The sequence below is a fragment of the Idiotropiscis lumnitzeri genome, chromosome 18, assembly GCF_059441095.1.
Source record: "Idiotropiscis lumnitzeri isolate Australia: NSW breed Sydney's pygmy pipehorse chromosome 18, RoL_Ilum_1.0, whole genome shotgun sequence".
Lineage (NCBI taxonomy): Eukaryota > Metazoa > Chordata > Actinopteri > Syngnathiformes > Syngnathidae > Idiotropiscis > Idiotropiscis lumnitzeri.
Window position 1 is genome coordinate 9766827 of NC_142408.1, and position 27531 is coordinate 9794357.

Below are 27531 nucleotides of genomic sequence, written 5' to 3' on the forward strand. Positions count from 1 at the left end.
TGCTGTGGCCCGAGGGTATTTTTATCCACAGTTCTTTGGAAGAATAGCGAGGCGGTTGGATGCTGTCCCAGTTTACAATGGGTGGGTCTGGTCCATAGCAGGCCAACTGGAGATTTTTCTGCTTGATGAAAGTGTTATTCGTTACTAGAAAAGCCAGAAAAGAATAAAACGAATTGAGTTAGTATTATATACTGTCCGGAGAAAAAATGCGATGGGTGCAGCGTCGGGGTATAGTACTGAGCTACAGTTACTCCCTTACATTTACTTGAGCATCTTTTGGGATAAATTGTACTTGTTCAAGTCGTTTTCGTGCATGTATTAATTGCATTGAAAGCATTTTCTTCTGAATCAGTGAGTGCAGTTCGAGGCGTGGCTCACCACATGATGAATTCTCGACAAGTGCCTTCTTTTTTTATTATTATTTGCATGCCATCTTCAATGATGACGTCACATAAAAAACACAATTTCGAGTTGAAAATGACAAACTATCTACTGACTGAAACCCAATTTGGAATCTTCAACCATACAGAGAGTGCGTCCTCTACTGGGGACATTTGGTACTATACATCCTACACGCTTTACAAGCTTTCGTGGGTCTCCAACGATCTGTTCACCCAGAATGGATGTCAAATGGCGGTTTACACCAGTTCCAAAAAACATTTCATAGCTTCTCCCTAACTGATTTAAGGTTGAGAGTTTGTAATTTTAAAACTGGAGCTGCCAGAATAAGTACCCCCCCTCCAATCACAAAAATAATAACCCCAAACAACAAGTGACGTATTCTGTGTATTTATTGGATCATTTTGAGTTTGTGTAGCAAATTTGAGCAGGATCCCTTTTTTCTATGCAAAGTTACTAGGGGGTACTGATTCTGGCAGCACCCGCCAGAATAAATATCTATCAATCTACAATGGAATTAAACCAAAAATAATCCCTACTTTCTGTTAGGATTTTGTAGCTCTCACAGTATATGGAATAACATCGCCCTCATGTGGTCATTTGTGGCACTACGTCTGCTGTAAAGAGGAGGGTCCGTTTGTCAGAGTGACGCCCACAAGCACAGGTACTTTTTCTTTTTTTTCCCCCCAGGCAGTAATCCAAATCTATCAGACAGACAAGAGGCTGTCGCTTGCTGTAAATTACATGCAAAGACATCAATGATGGACTTTACAACAAAGACGCCATATGTTGCTCTCATTTTAAACTAAGTGGGATTTTTTAAGGACCAGAGTAACAATGGGAAGACTAGTGCCTGAACTGCTTCTGCTCCTGCTCATTTCTACAGGACAAGTTTATGCAGGTAAGGTGTTAAAGAGGCACCATGTCTGTCTGACCTTTACTTTGCACTGTGAAAGTATGTAAAACAATGTTAGATTTCTTGTTGTTTTGGGTTGGCTACTTAATTATAATGCCCTTTAATCAAATTCAAAGTGAAGGAAGAAATGCCATTTGGCAATTTGCATAGTTTGTTAATGTATTGCAATTTTAAACATTTGACAATTAGCTCCGTTCTTTCCCTTTTTAAAGATAATTCCTAGGAATCCTGTCTGCCAAACATGTCAGTCAGTCCAAGTTAATTTAATAAATCCAACTGCAACATTTGTAAACATCTTATGCCATTGTGATTCTAAACATCAAATGAAAAGACGTTGCCCTTGCTGCTTCTATTCATTTTACAAATGCCATCATAAGGAAAACTTGAATGCACTGGAGTTGGAATAGTGTTGGTACATTACTAATACAGTAATCCATATCATAGAAGCAGATTAGCCTGGACAGACGGGAGTTTTATCAGCTTTATGACGACAAACAATGCTTGGCCTGCTGACTGAGTGGTTCTGTAATGCGACGTACATTACAGATAATCATGATTTTATGGTTATTTTAATTTGCTGATTAGCCCCCCCCCCAAAAAAAAATCATGTTTTTTTTGTTTATTTTTTTTGTCCCAAAATGAGGAACGGGGGATCAATTTTCAACACCACCTGGTAACATACTTGCCTCACAGACAACTGTGCCCTCTAATTGACAGTGACCATGCAGTTAAGGATGCATCTTGTTTAAAGTCAGTTAAGCAGTTAAGAACCAAAAAGATAAGAGATAACACATAACTAGAAAGAGGACAAGTGGTATATGAAATGGATGGATGGACGTGAAGTCAGCCACGGTAATCAATATCATGGAAGCAAATTATTATTTTTAGATAACGGAACAACATTTGACAAATAAGATTTCTGTTCCTTCTTTCTGAGCTTCTTCACTCTTTGAAATTTAATGCCCGCTATTTCTAAACTCACACACACGCTTACTCTTCGCTGACCTGCATTCACAGTGTCTAATGGACAATGCAGCTCCAGTGATAACGCTTTTTAGTTGAAATCAATTTAATCCAAGACCACATTAGTTTTTAAAATGTGTTCATGTTGACCACATTAAAAGAAACATATATTGTCGATGTTATGCTTTTATGTTCAATAAAATTCTACCATTTATATGTGATGAATGTCAGTCGCAAGAATTTGATCCAAACATATCATCTTTGGCACTTTGTGCAGCGCATTCTGTTTTATTCGGGTTGGCTAATGCAGTGATTGTAAAACTACGCAGTATCTTAAAGTTGATGTTTAGAATATTTTGATAACAAAATCTGACGCAGTGCATTTCAACAATTCAACTGCTCAACGTATTGTTAGTGTATCGAGTGTCCAAGTTAAACAGCTTCCCATTCTCATCTTTAAATCCATTAATGAGTCCAATTCAGGCCACAACCTCTGTCAGCTAAAAGTCCAACCTGCGTCATTTGGGTCAACAGTGAAGTCTAATTAGCGTCCGAAAATATTTGAATGGCCCACTCCAGAGTGCATTAGCTGCCATTATTGAATTTGGATTGCAGGTAAAAAGAGCAGAGTACACACCACATTGGCAGGCCAATCAATAGAGGATTGTGTCAGCTGAGGGCATTAGCACACAGATTTGTTTTTGTTTTTTTCTCACTTGCTACTCAAATAACCAACAATGGTGACTGGTCATAACGGAAGAATCTGTCTCTTTTCACATCAATTCAGTGTCATTCTATGGCAACAGCTCCATCCAGCTGCAGATGGTGGAATCTTCCTATCAAACATTGCTACGCTTACAGTTCAGAACTTCTCGACAGCAAGGCCTGTTATTTTTGGCGGTGGGGCCCAGAGACTTCTTGCTCTTGGAGCTGACCTCTGGGTGCCTACAGGTGAGTTATCATGCGGTAATGATTCATATGGTACGTGTTGACGTACCATAAACAGTTTGGACATAAAAGTGGAAGTATATCCTCTTTCCCACGACCGTCCTTTTTTTCCACTACTTCTCCCTTAAGGTACGTGTGGACCTCGGCTCAGGTGAGCAGTCTCTGTGCTCAGAAAGGAACACCAACCTCAGTGACCTTGTGTGGCACTCTGTCAACATCACTCACAGCCATCATCGTGTCTCAATGACCGTGGACAGAAGTTCTCACACGACAGTCCATATGCCAGGCCCGGATGTGGAGCTGAGTGTCGACACCATTTTTATTGGCAGTGCACCGGGACTTAATCATCCTCACGCTGTCAACATTGCCAATGGGTTTAGAGGTTGTTTAGATGAAGCTGTTTTCAATGAACTCAATCTTTTGTCTGGTTTGAGGCCTTATGCCCGATACGAAAGTGTCCATGAGGTGTCTGTGGGGTGTAGTCAGCTTTTTTCTGCAACAGAAGATGATTCTGTCCACTTTGTCAGCTCGCAAGCATTCGTATCTCTGCCACCATGGGAGTCGAAACAGGAAGGTGTGTTTGAATGTGAGCTGCAACCCTCTGAGAACGAAGGTGACGGTTTAGTCCTGTATAGTGATGCTCTTCAGGGAGGTGTTGGATTGTTTGTCAGAGAGCGTCACCTGGTCGCAATAGTGGAAACTGCAGAGGGGAGTAAAACCGAGTTATATTCTGATATACAACTCCATGGCAACCACACATGGTATCCAATCCGGCTGCACATACTACCACATGCTGTACACCTTAAGGTAGGTGAAGAGTTGCTACAGGCCAGTCTAAGTCCGGGATTCCACCTCCTGCAACTCAGAGGGCCTCTCTTCTTGGGTGGGATAGAAGAACACACCTGGAGTGACGCAAGGCGAACTGGACTTGGGAAGGCAATTGGCAGTGGAGGTTCTTTTAGAGGTTGCCTCAGACGAATTAAAGTAAACGCTCTAAGAACTGGCCTCCCTCATGTGATCATCTCCAAGGACATCAATGCAGGCTGTGAGATGGGCCAAACATCAGATCGCGTGTCCAACACCAGAGCAACGCATATTCCTGAGTTATACACACGGACGGCACAAGAGATAAGTGATGGAAACGCTTCCAATCTCCTGTTGCTAAGAAGCCTAGAAGTAGCAGAAGGAAGCTGGGCGCCATTGGAGCCCAAGCATATAAAGGTAATGAACTTTTTCTGCCTTTTTTAATATATATATTTTTTATATTAGTACCTTTATATTTAAATAATCCAATCTGTTTAATTTCCAGGTGAATTTTGATTTCACAAAGTTGGGCTTGCATCCATCTGAGTTCATGTTCCAAATTGAGGAACAGACAGTTCATGGCCACCTGCAGCTTGACCCCAGTCCTGAAGATCTCAAAGGGACGGCAATCCCAGTCCCGGGAAAGGAGACAGACCTGACTTTTAGCATGCTTGACCTCTGGCAGGGCCGAGTGACATATGTTCACAGCGGCTCGGAGGGTCTGCATGACTACTTTATGTTCTCCATCTTCTCGAGCCCCATCAAGGAGTTACCTCTGCATCTGAGGGAGCATCACCTCTACCGGTTTGACATCAGCATCAGTCCTGTTAATGATGCGCCGATGCTTAGTCTGCCGCAGGGAAATATTTTTATGCTTCTTCAAAATACAAAACGGCAGGTAGGTATCGGTTAATTCCTTAAAAATAAATACAATGTCTAAAAACTACTTTCTTGAGAAGTCATGTTGATTTGATCAAAGTTGACTGAAGTATGCATCGACAATGTCATCAGCTGACAAGAGATTTGCTGAACGTATCAGACCCTGATAGCAGTCAAGCTGACTTGGTCTTCAGCGCCATGGGAAATTTTGACGAGGCCGGACATCTTGAACACAAAGATCACCCTGACAGGTTAGTTGTGTCTGTCTGTGACGCTTCTCATTTACGGATGGCCAGTCTAGGCACAAAAGCGTTACAAAATACAAAAATGATCAAAAACTGAACGACGTGATCGCATCATCTTCCCAGGGCCATTAAAATGTTTTCTCTGCATGATCTGCAAGATGGCAAGATTAGCTTTGTCCACACAGGGGCCTCTACCTCCAGAATGGCACTAAGGGTCAGCGATGGCCAGAAGGTAAGTCTTGTAGTCACTAAAATGCCAAAAATTGTTGAGATTGGATGCTTTTCTAATCAATTATCCATTGCAGTTGTTCAGTTTATTTTCTTTTTCAGTTCAGCACTACAGTCATTTTGAGGATTATTGCTGTGGAGCTTGAGCACAAACTGGTGAACAACACCGGACTGGAAGTGAACCAGGGTGGAGCATCACTCATCACCACCAATCACCTTGCACTACAAGTTAATGTTGCTGATCAGCCACTGGAAATTCTCTATAATATCACAGAGCAGCCTCAATTTGGGGAAATCCAATGTTTCCACTCGAGTGGCAAATGGAAACCAACAATATCCTTTTCTCAGAAACTTCTAGGAAAAGAACAGCTGAGGTACCTCAGCACTTACCGTGGCATCCAGACTCAGAATGTTACTGACCAGTTCCAGTGCAAAGTCACCATTGGTTCTTTTCCTGTCGAGAAGCTTGTGTTCCCTATTGTGGTGCGATGGATTCATTTTAAGGTCACGAGAAGCAAAATGGAAGTCAATGGTGTTCTGAAAGTTGTTGTCACTCCAGAAGACTTTCACGTGATCACCAAGGGCGTCAAATTGAACGAGAGTGACCTCTATTTTAGACTTTTAACAGAGCCAAAGAAAGGGCAGCTATTCCTCATTGATAAAGTTCTAAAACAAGATTCCACTTTCAGCCAGAAGAATATCTCAGATGGCTTGGTGACGTATGAGCTGTTCACTAAACCGCTTGACGACACGAGAGACATTTGTAGCTTTCAGGCCTTTTCCACGCTCGCCAACTCAACAAGTCACGACTTCAGAATCCACATCAGAACAGAGTCGATTGACTTCACCCTCGTAAACAGAGGCATATCACTCGTGGAAGGAGGAAGTAAAATCATAACAAAAAGTATTCTCTTCACTAACACAGCGACTAACCGTGAGGTCCACTACAGCATTACGGTGCAGCCAAGGCACGGACGAATAAGGAGGCTCAACCTCTCCAACGTGACCTCCATAAATGACAACATTGTAGCCTTCACCAATCAAGATATCATTGAAGAAAGGGTGATGTATGTTCATGATGACAGTGAGACCAAGCAGGATTCCTTCGCCTTCCAAATTGTGGTTTATAAATCGACTAAACTCAACGGCAGAAAGGAGGAAAGAAAACATGTTGAACACACCGTTAACATCTCCATCCAACTCATCAATGATCAGCGACCTGTCAGGGTTGTTGATAAGGTTTTCCACGTGGCCCGAGATGGCCAGAGGTTGGTGACTTTGAATGACCTTTGTTACCGGGATGACGACTCTGACTTTGAGGATGACTGGTTGGTGTACACCCGGAGGGGGATCCCAATGGGAGAGCTGGTCTTGGCCGGTGCTCCCAATCACAAACTCTACGAGTTCACACAGCGAGATCTCAAGCAGGTTATTTGAACATTGTTGAATACAGTTCATTCATAATAATAAGTAAATTTTCTTGGAAGATTGAAGAATGTGTGTATGTGTGTGCAAATGGATGGATGGCTCGAGAGAGAGGATTGTTTTATTAGGCATTTGGTATTTTATGGTTTTGTCTAAATATTGCAAGCATTGTCTTAGACTGTAACCTTTACGAAAAGTCATCTTTGAGCTAAACAACTGCAGTTTTGTTAATTTTTTTTTTTTAAATTGAATGTTATTTTTTTTTAATCCACAACTGTCTTTTTCATTTCTTCCCACAGAAAAATGTGCTGTTTGTTCACAGTGGAGTCAGCTTTGGTCGTTTTGTCTTTTTTGTGTCAGATGGGAAACATTATGTTTCTACCTTAATGGAGGTAAAGTGTTTTTTTTTCCTTAATGTATAACTCGACAAATTCTTAAAACACAATCATTATGAGTCACCCGCTGTCTTGAATTTATCATCTTAAATTCACTGCTATAACTCGAAGAACATTTGCCGTTAAAATGTTTGCTTACCTGATGACAGGGATGATATTGATCCCTTAAATCATACATTCGATTTGACAATTGGCGATCTATGAACACCATGTTTTGGGATATTATTAATTTGTGCGAAAAATATCTATCCCTGATGCAGGTGAAGGCACAGGATCCTTACCTTGACGTGAACAACAACACAGGTCTCATGGTCCAGCAGGGTGGCATAACAACTCTTACTTCATATAACCTCAGCGTTTTAAGCAACCTGGACATCCGAGATCCACAGCAAATAACGTTTGAGGTTTTCCTTCCGCCCAAATATGGAGTCCTCCAATTTAAGGAAGGCAAAGCTCCGGCAGTGGCAGGTGCCATTTCATTATTCACCCAGGAGGATCTGGAGATGAAGAGCTTGGTATATCACCATGACGGCAGCCAAGAGTCATCCGATGGGTTTAATATCACTGCAAGAGCAAAGGAGAGAAGCAGAGCGGGGCGGTCGGATGAGTGGAGGAGGGAGGTCCATCTGGACATTGGTGTGCAGATAAAAATTTACCTCGAAAGTCATCAGAGACCACCGACAGTCATAAGCAATCATCCAGTGGTGGTGGCTGAGGGGCACAATGTGTCTTTAAAAAAGTACAATTTAGAGGTAAACCCCTAGGTCATTGGATTGCACGAAAAAATATTTTTCATATTGTCACCTAACTATTTACTTTCAGGTGTTTCATGAGCACAGCCAGCCTTCAGAGCTAATCTTCACCATCCAAAATCCTCCAACTTTCGGCTTCATTGAAAGGTTTTTCCCTGAGAAAAAGCGGCGGACAAAAAATGGACACCGGCATCTCTCCCAGGTGCACATAATTAAACTTAACTAACCTTAATCAAAAATTGACACTGAAGTGGAACAAAACACTACATTGGATAAACTCAGCAGATACTAACAAACTTTGTCCAAAATCAGGAATTAAGACGGCAGACAACATCTTTCACCCAGGACGACATCAACAAGGGTTTGATTATCTACCATCAGAGGGCTACGAGAAGCAGCAGCAATGACTCTGTTCTGTTGGAAGCCACCAATGGGCTCACCAAGGTTGGACCCATTAGACTGGAGATTGATATTATTCCCGCACTGCTGCCACTAAAGGTAAATCGTACAAAATGGAAGATGAGCCTTAGTTTGGCGAAGCAACTGCACGATACTCAAGTCATGCTTAATTCTGTAGGTGTCTGACCTGACCTTGGATGAGGGGTCGTCCCTGCTGCTCACACCTGACATCATCATGGTGGACAGTCATCACTTCTCAGGGATGAATTTCCTCTATCAGATTGTTGTTCCTCCACGACACGGTCACTTGGAACACAGTCGGATCCCAGGAATGCCCATCACTGCATTCACACACACCGAGGTCCACAGAATTCTGCCATAAATTCAATATTAACAATCCATGTTGTTTCATTTAAATGTGCTTAGTTATTTATTTATTTTGTGTGGTGTCTTGGACATGCACAGTCACATAAAGATTTATCGTAATCGTAGCAATCGCAAATATTGAACATATTCAACATTTGATTGTTGTTCACGACCAGATTCTGAGCACATAAAGCAGGGGAAATTACTCCTAGGCCACATCTCTGCCTAACTCATCAAGATTATCTTGGGTTGTCCAGGTAGAACGTGAGTACATTTCCTACATCCATGATGGCAGTGACACAGTGAGAGACAACTTCACCATCATGGCTAACCAGACAGAGAACCAGAAGCACAGTCTCCCATGTATTGTCCACATCAACGTCACGCCTGTCAATGATGAGACACCCGTTGTTACCAAGAACCAGGGTCTGAAGGTAGGATATATTGTACCATCCATCCAAAAAATGTTTCTGGGAGATGAGTTTGAGATCCTGGCATATATAATTACACTGATCACTTTGAGCCCAAATTATTATTGTGCCGCCGACAAGAACCCAGAACCCAGACAAAATTGGCCATAAACTATTCTATTTTCAGTGTTAAATTTATTAGGGATTTCTTTTGTGTGTTTGTACTCATTCAAAAGCTTACCGATGGTCAGTCAGTCCAAATAGGAATATGGTAGACGTAAGAACGGAAATCGAAGACATAACTTGTCAAAGATACAGTTTGAGACCACTGGAACAGATTGGGCTTGGGTTCACTATAGTTCCCAGAAATACCAAATTATTTCCACTTCTAAATCTATGCATTGTTCTTCTCAGGTTTGGGTGGGTTCTGTGACAGAAATCTCTTTGGACGATCTCAGCGCGGAGGACTCAGACACTCCACCCAACTTGCTTGAGTTCATCGTCACTCCACCCAGTAATGGCTACCTAGCTCTGAGGACTTTCCCTTCCAAACACATCCTGAACTTCACACAGAGTCATATTGAAAATGGCCAGCTGGTCTTTGTGCACAGTGGTAAGACCCCAAAAATTTCAAGCGATGGTTAAACTTTTTTCTTGTATTGATGCTGACACTCTTTTCGGACTGATTCAGGTGCTTTGTCTGGAGGTTTCCACTTCCAAGTTAATGACGGCGTGAACTTTGCCCCTCGCCAGATCTTCAGCTCGACAGCTCATTCTCTCGTCCTTACACTTCAAAGGAACCATCCAATAGAGGTGTACCCAGGTATCAACTCTTAATTCCAATACAAAATTAAAAAAAAAAAATTGCGAGATTATATTCTTCATTGTTTTTACTGATCAATATAAAGCTCTCGGAATAATAGTCGTTCATGTTTTTAAATAAGGATAGTCCTTACGTTACGGTTCTCTCTCAACTTCTTAGTGGGTTTAGCTCTGTTTTTAAGCAACAACTCAATACAGGAATTTGAGGAAGTTGAAGTCAAATAATCTGTCCAAGCAAGACTTCAACATCCTAGTTTTAATTTTCTTCATTTTATACTTTATCTGAAAGTCACAGATTTTCTTTCTTTTTTTTTTAATTTTAAAGGTTCTGTGACTCCGATTTCGGACCAGGAGCTTCAGGTGGTGACCAACGACCCCATTGAAATTGGAAGAAACCACACAGTGGAGTTCACAGTGACCATTCCTCCAAAACTTGGCCGCTTGGTCCGTCACATGCCTGATAACTCGACTCAGGACATTTCTACATTCACACAGAGCATGGTTGTCAATGTTCACTAGTCTGAATCCATAACAATGTTTCATTTTAATGTCAACCTGGTAATTTCAAGTTGTCATTTATGCCTTAGGTGAATTCGGGGGTTATTTTGTATGATCAGAACAAGCCGGATTCAGTGGGATGGTTTACTGCAGACACATTTTCTTTCACTGCGTCTTCTCCTCCCGCCTTCCTCCCACCAACCACCTTCTCAATCTTGATCTCCTACCAAGCAAACAAATATCACAACCAACATGACACCAGACTCTCCAACAATGCAGGTAAACACTGATCAACAAATGTTTAAAGGTAAAATTCATGTTATGCTTTTATCGGTAAAAAAAAAAAAAAGAGGACTTTTTAAATTAGCGTCAAATATATTGATGGAGACATGAATCCATCTCTGATGAAAATTAGCTGTTGACCACTATTATTTAGGTTATTCTTAACATGACTGTTTATACAGGTGCTGTGGTGTCAGAGGGTGGCAGGGTTACAATTGACCAATCAAAACTCGATGCCTCTAATCTCCTGGAGAGAGTCCCCAAGCCCCTCCAGAAAAACCACCATGTCGTTTACCGTGTTATTTCCCTGCCACACCACGGATCTTTGTCAATCCAAGGACGCAACCTCACCAGGTCCCTTAAGTAAGTCCCTCTTTCTTCAGTCTTCAGGCCTCTATTTCAATGGCGTACTGTAATGTTGATGTCAAGTGTTTTTTTTTTAAATATGCTTTCTTCAAGGGACCAACCAGATTTCTCTCAAAGCACTCTGAACATGTTTGGCATCACATACGTCCATGATGACTCTGAGACCACAAGTGACAGCTTCACTTTCCAGTCCTGGGTGGCCCCTCTGGATGCCTACGCGTCTTCGTCGCCATCTCACTCGTCCGCTATTTTGTCGGATTCCTCATCATTGCCCTTCTATTCGGCCTCATCCTCTCGTCCAGCAGTAGACTTGATGCATCCGCAGCACATCATGGACAGCCTGACTGTCATGGAAACTTTTAACATCACAGTGATGCCGGTCAACGACCAGCCCCCATTGATTAGGAACAGATCCCCGAGTATGAAGGTTGTAGTTGGGGAAAGCGTCGTCGTTGGACCAGACAGTCTGCAGGTGGGCATATTTGTACGTTGTTTGATACAAAATAAAATGTGTTGCATATGCTATTTGTTTTCTTCTACAACGACAGGTTGAAGATCATGACACCCCTCCAGAGGAGCTGCATTACCTTGTGATCAGTAAGCCTAACAACGGCTACCTGACGCTGGGGGAAAGACCAGAACCGGTGACGTCTTTCACCCAGTACGATGTCAACCACGGCCGGCTGCATTTTATACAGCAGGTGAAAAATGTGTCTCCCCCAGACACTTTTCATCTTAGTTGATGTTTGCACATTTGTGTGTTTTAGAAATCAGAACATGGGAATGCGCTTGCGTTTTTATCTGAAAATAATTTTTCCTAAGATACCGAATATCAAGAATCAAAGGCGACATGTTTTTTTTTCTTCCTCATTTTATTAAAAATACGGTAATTAACTGCACATCCCGCCTGTTCTATTGTGTAACCGATGCCGAGTACAGCTTTTGTTCCCATGATGACGGGAGGTGGAGCTAGGCAGCTGGAGAGGCAAATAGCTTCTACTTTTGATAGCAAATAAGTGATTGCCTTTCATGAAAAAAGCGTTTTTACTTTGGTGTGTTCTGTTTAACAGAAGCGAATGTTAGCTGACGCTAACCTGTGCATTCAGCAAAACTCAATGCAGCTCCGCTTACCTTTTTGATTTCACATGATAATGTTTTAGACAGTGTAGTCCCCCAGCCGGACTTGGGCTGATGCTTGAAGGTGGCCATGGCTCTTCGCCATGCTTATCTGCTGAGTCATGGGTTGAATTAAACTCAGTGATATGCAACAGCTCGGCAGAAGTGCAGAAATAACGGGCAAATTCAGTTCAATCCTACTTGACGTGTGAGCATTCAAGCAAATTAAAAAGTAAATTTTTCACACGTCCGATTTAATGTAATGCATTGCTTTCTGTCTTTTGTCCCTCCTTTTTGGGTTGGCTTCACCAGGGTGAGCCATCAACTGGAGTTTTCTACTTCAACGTCACTGACGGACATCATCGTCCCCTCTACAAACTGTTCACCTTGGAGGTGATTAAGCCCTCTGTTTCCATTGTGAACAACACCGGCCTATCATTGGTCCAGGGTAGGACCGCAGTGATCCTGACGACCAACCAACTCGCAGCTCAAACAAACAGTCGCACCCGGGCCAACATCACCTACATGGTCACCACACACCCTCGTCACGGACGCATCGCTATAAACGACCAGGAAGTCAAGACCTTCTTCCATGAGGATCTCCAATATGGCCGCGTCGTCTATCACATGACTGATCTCAGCGAATCGGAGGACAGCTTTCAGATCTCCGTGTCGGCCTCGGCGCCAGGTGTCGAGTACGGAAACGTGAGCGCGCAGACGGTGAAGGTAGTGGTGAGGCCTCTCATCCATCTGCGAGAACCAGTGCGAGTCCCCAGCGGCATTGCTGTGAAACTGGGGAAAGCCATGATGGATGCTTCCGAGCTGGCGAGAATCAGCAGAGTCAATCCGATCTTTGAGGTTCTGTCTCCACCGAAACATGGAAAACTAGTCAAGGTATGTCTCATCCCCTTCATATTATTGTCAATTTCTCATTTCAGAATTGCTCTTGGTGGTTGTTTCGAATTAAAAAGGGATTAAAACTGTGTTTTGGGAGTGGAAAATGTTTATACTTTATTTGAAAACAGGTCACTCCCAAGATTTTCACGTCTTAATGATGAACTCCTGTTAATCAGGTTAAAGTTTTGGTTCCTCACTCCATGAACATAATCAGGCTCATTGGGTGTTAGCCACTAGAGGTCAGCAATAGCAGCACGCTAAATTCTGAACTGTATTTTGTTATACAGTAGACACTGTGCAGAATACAATGATGGCATCTGTCAATTATTCTAACGACAATAGCTGATGATGTAAACCAGTACTTATTGTTATTGCTAATCACAGTGCCTTTGTTACTTTTATTGAAATAATTATTGATTAAATGCCAGGCAATCACATAAATCTTTCCAGGAAATTAAGTTATTAGAGGAAAGACGTGAAACAAATTTTCTTCACGTGCAATATTGTTGCAATGGTTTCAATCAGAGGGCCATCATGACTGTGAAACCATATAAATGTACTTTATAATCTGATTCAATATTAAAATAAATAAATGAATGGCTATCTAGTTTAGACAGCCACTATTGCATTTTTAAGAGAGGGTTTTTATTTTATTTTTTAATTATGTATGGCAGGCATCGGGTCAAAACCTTATGTCACAATTTGGTCAATTTCATGATTTTTCAAAAATCTATACTCTGCCCATACGTGTGGGTGTTACTTTCACAAATTATTGTGTTGTGTCTTCTTTGATGATGCAATGTTAATGGTTAAGCAAACATTCTATTTTGTGGTCTCCTGAAAAATGATTTTGGAGGGAATACTGATGAAAGATTTTTCTGAATATTTTTACACCATTGTCTGTGCTTTGCCTACATGTATGCAGATGACATATGACACCAACGGAGCCCCAGAAATCCTGAAGTCGTTCACTTTCCGCGATGTGGTTCAAGGACGCGTTGCCATCGAGGAAAATCTGAGCGACAGCGACAGTTCACTCCCAAGTAACAAATCCGTGCTCACGACGTCTCAAGGCCACGCCCCCGCCACGCCTCTCAACGATTCTTTCGTCTTCATGCTGAAGGCCAGAAACGTCCCGCCGGCCAAAGGTGAGCTTCATTTCACCATTTTACCTCACCATCAAATGCGCCATGGCCTGCCTGGCTCGAAAAAAGCGGATGGTGCGAGTAGTGAACACAAGACGACGCGTCTGCCCACACGGAACAAGACCATCACAGGAGGGGGAAGAGGAGGGGCGAGGAAGGGAGCACCCACGTCCGGCAGAGTGGAAGTGGATTTGCACCCTCACATCCTGACAAACAAGAACCACAACAAGACACACCATAAACAGAGACCTCACCACCGCACAGCGAATCACACACGAGGTGGGACTCATGGAAGCCGGTCAGGGAGTGATGTGGATGAACAAATGTGGCGACGTGGATCAGCCCCGCAGCCTCGCCCTCCCGCCAAGCCAGAACATGGTCCAGCAAAGCCTTCTGTCACCCGTCCAGTTCACGTGGAGGTCCTCCCTCGACCCGCCTCAGACCCTCTGCTCATCATCCTGCCACTGCTGGCCTGTTTGCTCCTCATTGTCATCCTCGTGGTATTGATCCTGGTGTTCCGACACAGAAAGGAAAAGCAGGCTAGGATGCGTCTACTTCAAGAGCTGGCCGCGGTGCACTTACCCACCGATGGCAGTCCTTACTTGGGCCGGCCGGAGCGAAGCGCGGCCGTGCCATCCGTGGTGGTCACCCCGCTTGGCGCTGCCAGCTGTCCCACCTCACCTCGGGCACCAGAAGGCCCCAGGAGGCGGAGTCTGGCCCCTGGGATGACATTCTGGGGACCATTTGATTCTGAAGCTACAAGCAGTGATGACAATATGAGAGGTTGTGAAGGGAATGAAAAAGAGAGAGTTTTTGGGAGAAATTCATTACCGGCCATCTATGTAGAATTAAAGACCTCTCGTAGATGTAAATCACCCACGACGACACTTAAAGACAACCAGTATTGGGTTTGATTGAAGTGTAGCGTTCACACACATATACCCTTGCAAATCCTCCTATTTGCAGAACGAAGGGGAACTTTTCCCATTAAGCTTAAAAACTCACCTATTTGCTCTTAATGTGCTCCGGTCAAAGCTTCAGCATTGCTTTGGTGCCATTTTAGGCCATCTTAGTGCCAAAAACTTTAAGTAAGGGGAGGAGCGTCATTTGGTCAGACCAAAGCATTGAGAAAAACAATGATGCTCGTCATCGTTCCACTAGCAATTATGTTCCTTTGACTGGCATCTTTTGACTAATCATGGCAGTGCTCGGTCCCCATCCTCAACGGAAAATGAGGCAACAGGTTAATGCGATTCAAAACAAACGGTGCCTTAGAGGTGTATACTATGCACGGTTGAATAAGACACACCGTATTATGCATGTTCTCAAAATGTTTATTAATTCAGTTTTCTTTCAAAACATGCATACTGGCACAACAAAATGTGTAGGTTTTCCTCAACTGCAATGTAAAAAAAAAAAGTAACCCAAATCATACCAACAGCTCATAAGATGCAGTGCAGTTATCCACTATCGCAAACTACAACCGCAATAATGAACATGCTGGAATACACAGTAAATGGAATCATTAATTATTTATGGATTTTTTTTTCTCAAGCCAGAGGTTTTTATTGTGTATTGTATTTGCTCTCCATTAGTGTACTAAATAAAAATTCCATTTGTTCATCCATCTGAACCGCTTCTTCTCACGGGGGTCCGTTTGTGTGTTCTGCACCTTGATTATTTTTGAGCCGTAATAATCCTAATATAATTTGCAGTGATGTAAATACCAATTTTTGTTTTGTCTTGCTTACTTTGACCTACTTTTTGGTTTTACAGTCTTGTTGGAAAAGCTGTTGTGACCTCCCTTGCTAGTTCAAAAATGTTTAACATTGCACAGTGAATGTTAACAATTTCCCCTCTGCCCATGTCTGTTACCGTGCGCTATAAAAGATTTATTTTTCAATAAAAAGATATTTTTAGAAATAAACATGAATGCAGAGTTTATGTGCAATGAGTCTACGCTGGTTTGTTTTAAGTCTCTGAGGCCTCTCCAAGAATATTGTTCCTTTGTACAAGATGTTGAAATTGTGCGAGGGTTTTGCGCACATCTCCTGTTTTAGTTCATTAGAGAGGTGTTTAGATTTTTGGCTTGAGGTCATGTTCTTGCTCATCAAACGTGTCCTAACATGCCTTGATCTCTCTTGCTTTGAACTTTGGCACACAGCTTTTACATTCTTATTACACTGTAGTGACTGTTAGCTTTGAACTAATAGTTCAATGGGACTTTTTATGGAAAACACACATTTGCTTGTAGTTCTGGATCTCTGGAGTGCTTGCTCATTCATCAAATGTGAAATTATGCAACTATGTCATTTTTTTTTTTTTTGTGAGCCGCCAATGCCTGAAAATGCCTTGGCAAGACGTTCACATTTTGCCCGTACACAAGGGTGTATTTGTGTTTGGCAATGTGTCAGTACATGCGCTCAGCGTCACGCTACTTCACTCGTTTAATTTTTGCGGCTTGGTGACGAGGCACTGCCTACACAAATGAAATTACAATGAATGCTTTTAATAACTTTATGGGTCGCCGCTCTGACTAGACGCCTACTTGCTCTGCAGTCATGATAATGGAAAGGCACACATGCATCAGCACCTCATTGAGTTGAGAGCAGGGCGGGGTGAGCTCGGCTGGGATGTTTTATTTATACGGCACATATCATACACAAGGCAACTCAATGTGCTTCTCATGGTTTTATTAAACCGGAAGTCACGTCAAAAGACTGCTTTATACTAGCCAGTTTGTGAATGTCACATGACCAAACCCAGACAAGTGAGCAACGATGGTCGTTTACCGTAACGCTGTGATGTCTCTTTCAGTCGATAAGTGGCAGTACAAAGAAAAAATAGCCACCCACCCCCTGAGAAGGAAAAATACAGATGGACTTTGCGGCTTAATTCATATTCCACAAATCAATATTAATCAGAATGCTGTATTTATTATAGACTAGTGGGGGCACTGTAGTGTTTTGAACATTTGAACAAAGACTTTTTTTTCAGCATAGAAAAACTGTTCACAAACTAATTGAAATGAATCTGGTTCTACAAGCCTCTATTGGCAAATGTAAATGTTTCAAATTAGTCAAAAAAAACAAAACAATTCCATCTCAGAAGCCAGGCATTATAAACAACTACAGTAGAAAAAAAAATGACTGAGCAATAGCCTGATGAAAGAATGGTTTATTGTTAAGCGCAGGAAAATCAAAAGGAAGCACAGAGGATGAAGAGGCAGGGCTAAATAATAAAGGGGAACCTGACCTGCACACTTTGAATGCTGGTGTCACATATCAGCCACTGGTAACACAATGTCAGATTTCTACTTTGGCGGATTTAGAACACAGTTATCCCTTTTAACAAATAAAATGTATTTGTATAATAGCACAGAATAAAACAATATTTTAGAAAGGCAGACCTAGAAAATAATGAGAGGGAGAGAGACAATGGCTATAAAGCAAAGAATCAAGCTATGTGTTAAGTCGAGAGACAAAGACACAATTAAGCAACGCCCTCTAGCCATTTATTTATGGAAATACTGTCCTGTTGTAATACATTGAACACATATGCACCCCATAAACTATTACAATTGCCCTTTAACAAACATCACTGGGTTCATTCCCAGGCATGTGAAAATAAACCTGCAATGACAATACAGTTTCTAAAAAAGAATGTAAGCGGCTTCAACAATGGTATCAGTTATCTAAAACCGTACGGTTGCAGAAGAAAGTTTAAACAAAGTGGCAGATATGGTTTCAAATATAATTTAACACTGTTGCTACCGCGACCTTACAGGTGTGAGTAAAAGAAAAATCATATGAGCTTAACCCCGCACTGTAGATCTGCTTTCTAAAACAAGCAGTCAGTCCAAGCATGCTGAGTTCAGGTTAATGAAAGTAAAATGACATCACTGGCCAATGTACAGAACATTTTTCCAAACAAAAATATTTTTTCATTCAGAAAAAAATTATGAGGGAGTTTTTCATTGAACAGCGATTTAATATGCAATTAATTCCTAGACAGTTTCCATCAAACCATTTTCAATAGCGTTTATCCAGTTCAGGGTTGCAGGGAGTATACGTCCGGCTGCCGTCTCCATGAATTAGACCCCAGACAACCTTTCACTTTCACATTCACACATTTAGTGAGTGGGAATTGAACCCTAACTTCCTGCGCAGAAGTCAAACCACGTTACCATCACAATAGCGACTGTAGGTGATTTCCACATTTTTATGGTGCAAGAAGGCTGGTATATGAGGCTGGTATCTAATCTTCAGAGAGGGGGAGCCATTCCATCATGACTTAAAAAATGCTAAAAGGAAAATCATGGAGCCACACTTTAGTATTTGTCCAGCTTAGTTGGCTACTTATTGGTTCATGGAAACAGAAAATATCCACCAGGATGATCCAGGCGCCATTTCCTCCTCAAAGTTTCATGGGGATTTCTAGTATAATCCAATACTGTCACCTTTACACTCCATATAAAGGAAAAAAATATTCAGTCTTTAATTTCTGAAAACATACAGTTGAAATGATAATGCAGCTAGCAGGTGCGAGCTTGCTGGCCACTAGAATAAAAACAAAATCTGCTGAGTTTTCAGATGCATGTGGATTATCCCCCGCCCCCAAAAGAAATTCTTGCCACATTCTTGCTCCCAACAAGTCCACGCCTTCCTAAGTTTCATTTTTTTTTCAGGGGGGTCCGGGACTCATGATTTCAAGTCCTTACCTGCATTTTAGGATATGTGCTCCAGTACTGAAGATTACCAGCACCATCTGCTCTTCAGTCAATTACAAATGTAGTTTTTTTTATTCCCTCCCACCGCCATTCCTTCTTATCCTACTGCTCGGCGTCATACCTCTGGAGTGCGTCCTCCAGCTTGGATGTGATTTTCTGGAAGAAGCCAATCTGCTCTCGGAGGTGGTGCTGCATCTGCGCTCGGAAGTCTCGTACGCGCGTGCGGTGAAAGTGCTGGATCTCGGCCAGCGTGGCGCACGAGATGATGTTGCATCGGTCGTGGAGCTCGCCCTCCTGCGCGGGACAGTCCTTCACTTTGGTCAGAGCACCTTGGGCAAGATGCAGGAGAAGGCTGTTATTTTTTATCCTTTGCTGCAAAGGCGAAAAACTTTGATTTGGACAGGAAATGAATTGACGTCAATGTAAGATTTCATGTGGACTGAATCTATAAGGAAATTAAAAATGTGTGCTTGGCTCAAGCAGGAAAGATGCATTTTAATGGGAACACATGAATTGAATAGAACAGCTAGCCATGAAGCTGCTCTATTATAGAAAGAAAAAAAGCAAGTTTCAAGCTACAGTTGTTTTTAAAACAACGAAAAGAAAAGAGTTGCACCCCAGACGTCCTTCTGAGTAAAGCCTTAAAAGGTCGAGTGACTCAACTTTTAAGGGGGAAGTACAACATTTTTGGCAGACATGAGAGATGGAAAACAGAAGAGGAACTGTGGAGTTTAGTGCTCACTAGAAGAAATCACAAGCTAGCCAGTTTGGCACGCTGACCTTTGTGACCTGGTGTTGTAAGAGAAAGAGTGGATGATATTTTTTCCACACGCACTCGAATGATATCCACGCAAGTAAATGAGATCAACTTGGACTTTGCACCCCGTGGCTGCCATAGCGGTTAGTAGCCTGTAAACTGAACTGTGTTCTTTGTACCCTGGACTGGTGGGAAACGTCTATCTCTTCTTTTCAAATTAGCGAACCAAGAGGAAGAAGGAAAACGGGAGGGTGAAAAAAAGAGTGGGAGGAGGAGGGGAAAACTAATCCAGAGACTGCTCTATTTTGCATTCCTGCAGTCCCAGGGCAACATTGGACAAGAGGCCCAGGAATCTGGCCTCATTCAAATCAGATGTTAGCCTTTGGACCTGGTAGCTACAAAGCTACATTTACGTCAGCAAAGTTTTAAATACTGTAGGTTGTGATATATTCCAAATATTGCTCAGCAGCGAATATTGAAGGATAGAGATACTAATATGACATGTTGCAATGTGATTATTCTATTCTTTCTTTTTTTTTTTCTTTTTAACTATAACAAGATAAAACACATCTGTCATTCGTTGGAGGTCATAAAAAGTGATGGCGGCATTGTGCAGATGAGCTCATCGGTGCTACTCAGCAGAAGCTTTTCAAAAACACAAGCAGAAATTAATGAAAAAAAAAAGGCTGGGGCTACAAGTGTTATGTTTAAATTATTTTAAGGTATGCCACTAAAAGAAACAAAGTTCAGAGAAAGAAAATGTTAGATGGGTTACAAGTTGGACTGCTGGATTGTTATCATTGCTCCTCCAAAATAACTCAAGTCTACTTATCTTTGTGCGGCTTGTGTCACTGGCTCAGGATAAATTTAGTGGAGATCAAAAACTGTAGATTTGGCAATTTATTCAATAATCATTAGCTGCCAAGTCATCGGAAGCGCCTCCAAACGCAACATCATTCCACGTTCAATTGAAACCATCTCGCCTTCGAGAGAGTTCCTGGTAACCTAATCTCACGTTTCAATTTGAAAGTTGAAGGGCAAACTGTCATGGAATTTTTGTATCCACCGTATTCATATATGCCTTATAAAGTTTTTTGTTTTTTTTGCCTTAATAATAGTGTTGGTTCACAAGATTACATAAACCCTGAAAAATGCCCGTGTTCCAGCCTCAAGACCTACAAGGCCACGTAAGCCTGCTGAGCGGATGTTTTTCCTTCACATAGGTTCAAGAATGATTGTTTTGACTTTGACAAACTTGATGTTTCACATGGCCTCAAGATAGCAAACATAACTAAAATGCGCCACACTTAGCCTTGACATTGCGTACATAGACATGTTTATATAAATGTGGTCTGGGAAGCAGTCCACGGCGTCTTTTTTTTTTTTTTTTTGCTTTGCTCCACAATGAAAAGAAAGGTACACTACAGTATTTTCTTAAGTAATTATTTGTCCACAAAAATTGCACTGCAGTGTCTACATGTTTGCATCACTAATGTGACGTCACACAATTTAATTAGTTGACGAAAGGTTTCATGACGCTTAAATGAGGTGATACATTTAGCGCATGTGAAAGTGAAATGAGTCCCTTTCTCTCCATTCTTGCGCCGTCTTAATTCTAAAATGTTGAATGGAATATAGAGATTAGCAGAAACCACTACAAACAAATTTGTTCGGAATTCTGAGCGTATCACTAACTTATGCTTATGTATTAATATATTCCCAAGTACAGTAAATATTTGTGTGAAAAATGGGACAAGAATTTAAAATGACCCAATTGATGACAATAACTTTTAAGTACTACGTTACGTATTCCATGGCCGTTTGTAACCTTGAAATGTGATATGTCGTAAACCGAGGAACCTTTATATTTAAATTTGGACAGCATTTTTTCAACATAATGACGTCGCTCGCCTTCAAAAACATGAATATGAGTTTTACAAATTGGCACACCACAGTAGCGAAAGTTCTGATCCACACAGGATGGCTAACATGCTTCTTTGCCTTTTAACTATTTTGTTGTGGGGAACACCACAACCCACGAGGCAGGAGTGGAACGTTATCAACCACAACTTACAACTTTAAGTTTACAACCAAGCTCTCAAAGTTAGAACCCGTTGTCCTCGAATGTTTGCTGCTCTAGTGGGCATTATCTGACGATTACTGTCTGACCTTGGCAAACGTCCCCGCTCTTCCGAATAATCTTCCGTCTGAATTGTCTGGTTGGATAAATGTACACTATTTTCTCGTCTTGGCAGCGTACGCAGCATGAATAACAGGGATCACATTCCTGGACTTAAATGAGGTCAACATCTGTGTTGCAGTCTAAGCGGTTGTTGAACATTTTTAGAAGAAAATATAAAATATAACGCATTATCTGCCACACTGGGTAAGGAGAGTTGTCAGTCAGAGAGACTATTGTCATTCAGGCTGCAATTGTATCGAGCGTACGGAGCTCAGTGCACTATAGAAACAGGGCCTCCAGGTTTGGCAAACGTCAGGACTTTGCATGCCAGCAGTGGCTCCCTTCTCCCATACTGCAGGGAACCAACAGGCTAACTCCTGCTTGTTGTGTTTGTAGTGTGTTTTCAAGTGACTCACTTCAGGCTCTCTCAGTACCCAGGGTATTTAAAAAATAAAAAAAACTTTTCAATGTGGGTATCAGTTTTCTCCTCACACTGGCTTAGTAATTCCATAAGTGAAAACAGATGAGGCGTTTGTTTCGGGGTCGCAGGGTTTGTGAGTGTTGCCTTTAAATTGTTTCATAGAAAAGTAATAAAGGCGAAGGGCCAGATGGCCCTCAGCTCATTACAGTTACATTCATTTCTCTTAGGTTCAATTAAAGCACTCATTTGTATTGTCGTTGTTTTAGTGAATCTTGTGTTGAACAAGAATTTAGCCTGACTTGTCTGTCCCTAACAAGTTAAATTACAGGTACCCATTTGATCAAATTACAGTGCCTGACATAAAGTCTTGCAACGCTACATTTTCGATTAATAGAAAAATTTAATCGACAAGAATTTTACGACATCATCAACATTCCCCAAAATTTTCTTGTGTTCACTGAGCAATTTCAAAGTTGGTGTATTTATTTATATTGAGCGCTGTTGGTTGACTGAAAGTCTTGCAGGTCTTATTCTTGTATTGCGGAGTCCTACGGCATATCATTGTGAGGACCTGATAGCTGAGTCTTTAAAAATCCCTCTGGAAGCCGACCATTTCACCTCCATGTGAAGAGTAGCATGCAAAGTTTTGTGGGGTCACCAAAAGTTCTGTGTGTGGATAATATAAATGCCAATATAATATCAAAGAACATACCAGCACTTTGCATTACTTTTTCCGTATGGTCTAATATTTGATTTCCACCAAACACTAGTTCAATTCAGTATGTAGTTTTGTGGTAGGGTCAGAAAATATTAAATCCAACCAACTCACTTTTTAGAAGATGTTCTTTGCAGTGCCAGTACTTTGCAATAGTAGTGGAGCTAAACGCACTGCTGCGCTTTGATTGGTTGATCGACAATACTGTATTAAAGAGCAGAAGACTCCAAAAAGTGTCATTCAACAAATACGCTGAGTCATAAAGGAGCAAGAAATGTCTTCAAAGTTGCCTGCACAGGCTGTGGTGGAAGAGCGAGTGATGAACCAAACTAAACTGTTGACAGGGAAACCATGCATTTTCTGACCTTTCTGCACATGGATGATGTCAGGAAAGTTGGCCAGATGTCCTCTGTAGAGATCCAGCAGATCAGAAATAGGGTCCAGGTCCTGGCGTGGCTGATCTGCAAAATAGTCCCCAATGGCCTCATAGGCGTCGCCAGTATAAGAGATGGCTTTATTCAGCCCTCCCGAGTAGGCCTGCTGGTCCATCTCAAACGCCTGCGAGAGAAGTTTGAAGGATTGTCCGACTTTGTGGTACTCCTTCTTGAATCCTGACATCTGCTTGCGGGCAAATTCATTGATGGTGGTGTTTACCACCACAATGTTCTCATCCATCCTTTTCGTAAAGGACTTGAAGCCTTCGATCTTGCTCTCCACTTCCTGTAGGTCGAGCGGGACGGTGGGTGTGCTTGATGGAAGGGAGACATTTTTTTTTTAAAGGAATTGTGCTATATTTTTGCTCACATCTTTGAGCAGAATCCTCGTGGCTTTGTTTGTTGGAAAAATACTCCAAACGTGACATCATCTTTACTCCGCAAACATGCTAATCTGTTTCACATCAGCACATTGACTCAATGAAAACAAATAAAATTACCTTGCTGGGAGGCAATAATTATCCTAAAACTGGAATGCTGTTTTACCTTGTAAATAAGTAACTTGACATAATGCAACTCTGTAAACATACGTTCAGACAAACTAGCTGCAATAATTTGTTGTTAACTGCCAAAAACTCAGAGTAGTTGTATAACAAAAACTGCCAATCCGACTTCGGCCGTCGTGGCCAACTGTCGCGTTGGCCTAGAAGTGGATACGTCAGAGCGGAAAATGACCGAAGAACACACCGCAAAAGCCGACGCCAACTACTTCGGACCTTCTGCACATGCGTGAGAAGTAGTACCCCTCCCTGCCATTGGCGGCGATGTTGAATAACAAAGGCCTTTCGTGAATGTGAGTGGTTACTTTGTCTTTGCGCTATGTCGAGCCAGTCGTTATGTCCATAGTGGAGGCATAAAAATGAGCAAAATTTATTAAGTTCTTGAGGAACAGCTTAGATGTTCACAATTTTTCCGCATTCGTCACTTTCGTTTTTTTGTCCGGCGCAGTGATTTGCTCGCTAAGAGCCAATCACAGTGCTCATTTAACCTGACAGCCCGACCCGATTGTACACATTGAATCGGCCGAACACGCCGCCTAGACGCCCCAACATCGGCTCAGACTTTACGACGTGGCGCGCTACACCAAACAGACTTTACGACGGCCAACGGCGGATTGGTGTGTTGAGGCCTTAAGAGTGAGATGTCAAACTAACAGCAAGCTCTTCATACCTGATTGTGAGGAAGAAATTAGCCCCAACCAGCTCATCCCTCTCTGCCTTCCTCTTGCCCTGTTTCCAGGCCTTCTCGTCAGCGCCGCACGTGAGGAAATGCTGGAAAACGTCGCAGCGGGCCAGCACAGGGTGACTGGTCATGTGGTTCATCCACCAGATAAGGCCTTTCCTTCGCTTGGAGATGAAGTCCTCCTCAAAGCGGCCAGTGGCCTGCTTCTCCGGCAGATGTGGCACCGAGATGACCGGGAAACGCTCCACCAGCCGAGCATAAAGCCAATCAAAGTGTTTGTATCTGCAAGAGATGAGCAAATTGTGGTGTATGTATTCATGAGAGCATATTGTCCGATTTTTTCATTCGTTTCACTTTGCTCAAATACGTTGGAGCCATTGAGGTACTTTGCATAAAAAGGCTGTAAATCCAAAATGGTAAATGCCATTTTGTTATGAACCATCTTAAAATAATTCCATTAACTCGAATGTGAGGCAGACTTGCTAATCACCCATCGTGATTGCCTTATTACAAATCAGTTGTAGTGGTACTTAAAAGCCAACTCAACTTATGCGATTGTACTAAATACACGTGGACCAAACTTTGAATAATTCATGCATACTGGGGACTATGTGACTAATGAGTTATGAATTTTAAAACTTTGGCAAAGGATTGGGGGGGGGGTTGATTAAGTCATGTATGTGTTCCAACAAAATTCATTGGGTACAAAAAGGACGAGCCTATTAAATTTTGGTGTAGTTAAGGTAAATAGCTACTGGAGACTGGCATGAAAGGCAATTATCATAATAACACGAAGGAAGTTCCTTGCAAAGTAACAAACAGATCCTTTTTGACTGGTGTGACTTAGAAGAAAGAAAAATAGCAAGAATACCCGCAAAATAGCAATGTAAACCCACAATGGATGAAGTCATGGTCACAAATTAAAACCCCGCCATAGAGTAATGTCGCAATAACCAAACCGCGAAGTAGTGAGGGAACACTGTCTGGGGAAAGTACTGTAAGTTGGGTGAAAAAGCTAAAGACAAAGAAACAATGGGAAAAGTGCACTGGGGAATTTGAGAGGAAACACGCTATTCCTGAAGCCAAATGGCCACACTTGGCTCTGTCTTTGCCATTTGCTGGGAACAACAATGGCAACAGGCCACATAAATGTCAACGGTCAAACAGTGAAAGGCAGTGGCGATATGAAGAAAAAGATGAGTTTCCTACCTGCGGTTGACTTGAATATTGGTGTGAGTGGGGGTCAGGCCATAGGACATGTAGCTCTTCATGCCTTTGAATTTGGTCTGTTTGGTTGGATCGTCAATAGTGCACGTGAATGGGTACGGGTCGTCCTGCCATTCAGGTCCATGCTTGCCCATCACCACACAGATCCTGTCCCCATCTTTGACAAAAGCAGCCGCCTCCCCGAGAAGGAAGGCCTCTCCTCCAGACTTGACGAAAGTGGAGAACCTATTCAGGTTCCTCCCCACCGTGGCTGAGCTCTTGGCTTGAGGTTGCAGGGAGCTGCTACGCCTGGCCGGCAGGGAGGTGGTCACCGGGTATAAGGAAGCGGGCGAGGTGCCCAGACTCCTCGGGGCCTCGGTGGCCGGGGAACTGTCATCCCAGTCGTCGTCCCAGTCGTCATCGCTCCCCTGGCTTGTGTGGAAGCTACCCCCACCGCTGCCAACGCTCCCCGCCTCGGGCCCTCGCTGGGAATAGGTGGCATGGGTGGGTGTTCCAACTTTGGGAGAGGAGAACCCGTTGTTGTTGGAGGTGATGTGGTCCCTGATGATCTCCACGTACGAGGCTGGGATGAGGCCGACGTCCCCTCTGCTGTTCTTTCCCTCCAACCAACCTTCCAGCTCCTCCTCGCTGAACAGACTCACCAGCTCGTTCTCGCTAATGGAGATCTCCCCTGGGTTCTCCGAGTGGAAGTCGTACAACACCCTGGCCTTCAGCGCCATTCTTCCACCCAAGATTACTTCTCTCTCTTTGAACTGTTCAACAACCGCTAAGCATTCCCAACATCGAGATCTTTGGGGAAACTCGATTGAGTTTGCGACGCACACACAAACTTTTCTTTAATCCGTGCGTGGAACAGGAAGAAAAAGTAGAGCAGAAACCTGATCAGATATCCGACAGCTCCCTCCTCTCCTTCTTAGCAGCTCCTTCTTCAAAGATCGATTCGCTTTCCACGCGCAACTTCATGCACACGGTGAACAAAAAAAACAGACTGGCGTCCGATTGACTTCTTTAAAAATGTTGACAGACATGCAGTGGCTGCGAGGCTGCTTTATTTCACCGGACGACCCCCCCAAAAAAGGGCTGAAGTGCTCCCCCCCCCTTTTCTCATGGATGCTTGCAAGTTAAAGACACCAAGTCCCAACTCGTAGAAGAACTGAGGGGTGGGCGGAGCATGCTGCAAGTTTGGTCAAGCCACGCAACTCACCACCTTACGTCGAGAAATGGCAAGGCAGCTTTATTTATTGATTTATTTAGCGCAATACGTGCATAAAATGACAGTTAAAGACAAAATACAGCATTTAAAAGCAAAAAAAATCTAAAAGTCTATCTATCTATCTATTGGTCAGATGACTGACGGAACGAAAAGTGTTTTGTTCCTGATATTTAAAGTTTAAAAGCCTGTTTGAAGGGGCCTATTCAAATGAACATTTTTTTTTAATGTTACAAGAGTGATATAAAACAAAGGCATTTTTTTCATATTTTGATCCTTTTTTAATTTAAGATTATTTTCAAGTCAAAAGTATTTATTTTCATATATCAGCTGATACAAAATAAGAGACAATACCCTAT

The 27531-nt window shown here is 42.4% G+C and overlaps 2 protein-coding genes across 2 annotated transcripts; one reads left to right on the plus strand and one right to left on the minus strand.

Annotated features, from left to right (window-relative positions):
* Positions 1-1103: 1103 nt before the first annotated feature.
* LOC148319437 (chondroitin sulfate proteoglycan 4-like) lies at positions 1104-16199 on the plus strand. Its single transcript, XM_088281870.1, has 22 exons — positions 1104-1300; positions 3066-3229; positions 3356-4447; positions 4536-4928; positions 5042-5160; positions 5278-5386; positions 5485-6810; positions 7107-7199; positions 7463-7954; positions 8025-8156; positions 8267-8452; positions 8532-8714; positions 8977-9153; positions 9544-9742; positions 9821-9952; positions 10277-10452; positions 10539-10728; positions 10914-11094; positions 11191-11569; positions 11646-11798; positions 12526-13107; positions 14036-16199. The coding sequence occupies exons 1-22, from the start codon at positions 1237-1239 to the stop codon at positions 15167-15169; spliced, it is 7656 nt and encodes a 2551-aa protein (XP_088137996.1). The 5' UTR covers positions 1104-1236; the 3' UTR covers positions 15170-16199.
* Positions 16200-18553: 2354 nt separating this feature from the next.
* LOC148319438 (sorting nexin-18-like) lies at positions 18554-27282 on the minus strand. Its single transcript, XM_088281845.1, has 4 exons — positions 25945-27282; positions 24724-25017; positions 23425-23807; positions 18554-19313 (listed from the first exon to the last, which is right to left on the minus strand). The coding sequence occupies exons 1-4, from the start codon at positions 26679-26681 to the stop codon at positions 19087-19089; spliced, it is 1641 nt and encodes a 546-aa protein (XP_088137971.1). The 5' UTR covers positions 26682-27282; the 3' UTR covers positions 18554-19086.
* Between the last annotated feature and the right edge of the window lie 249 nt (positions 27283-27531).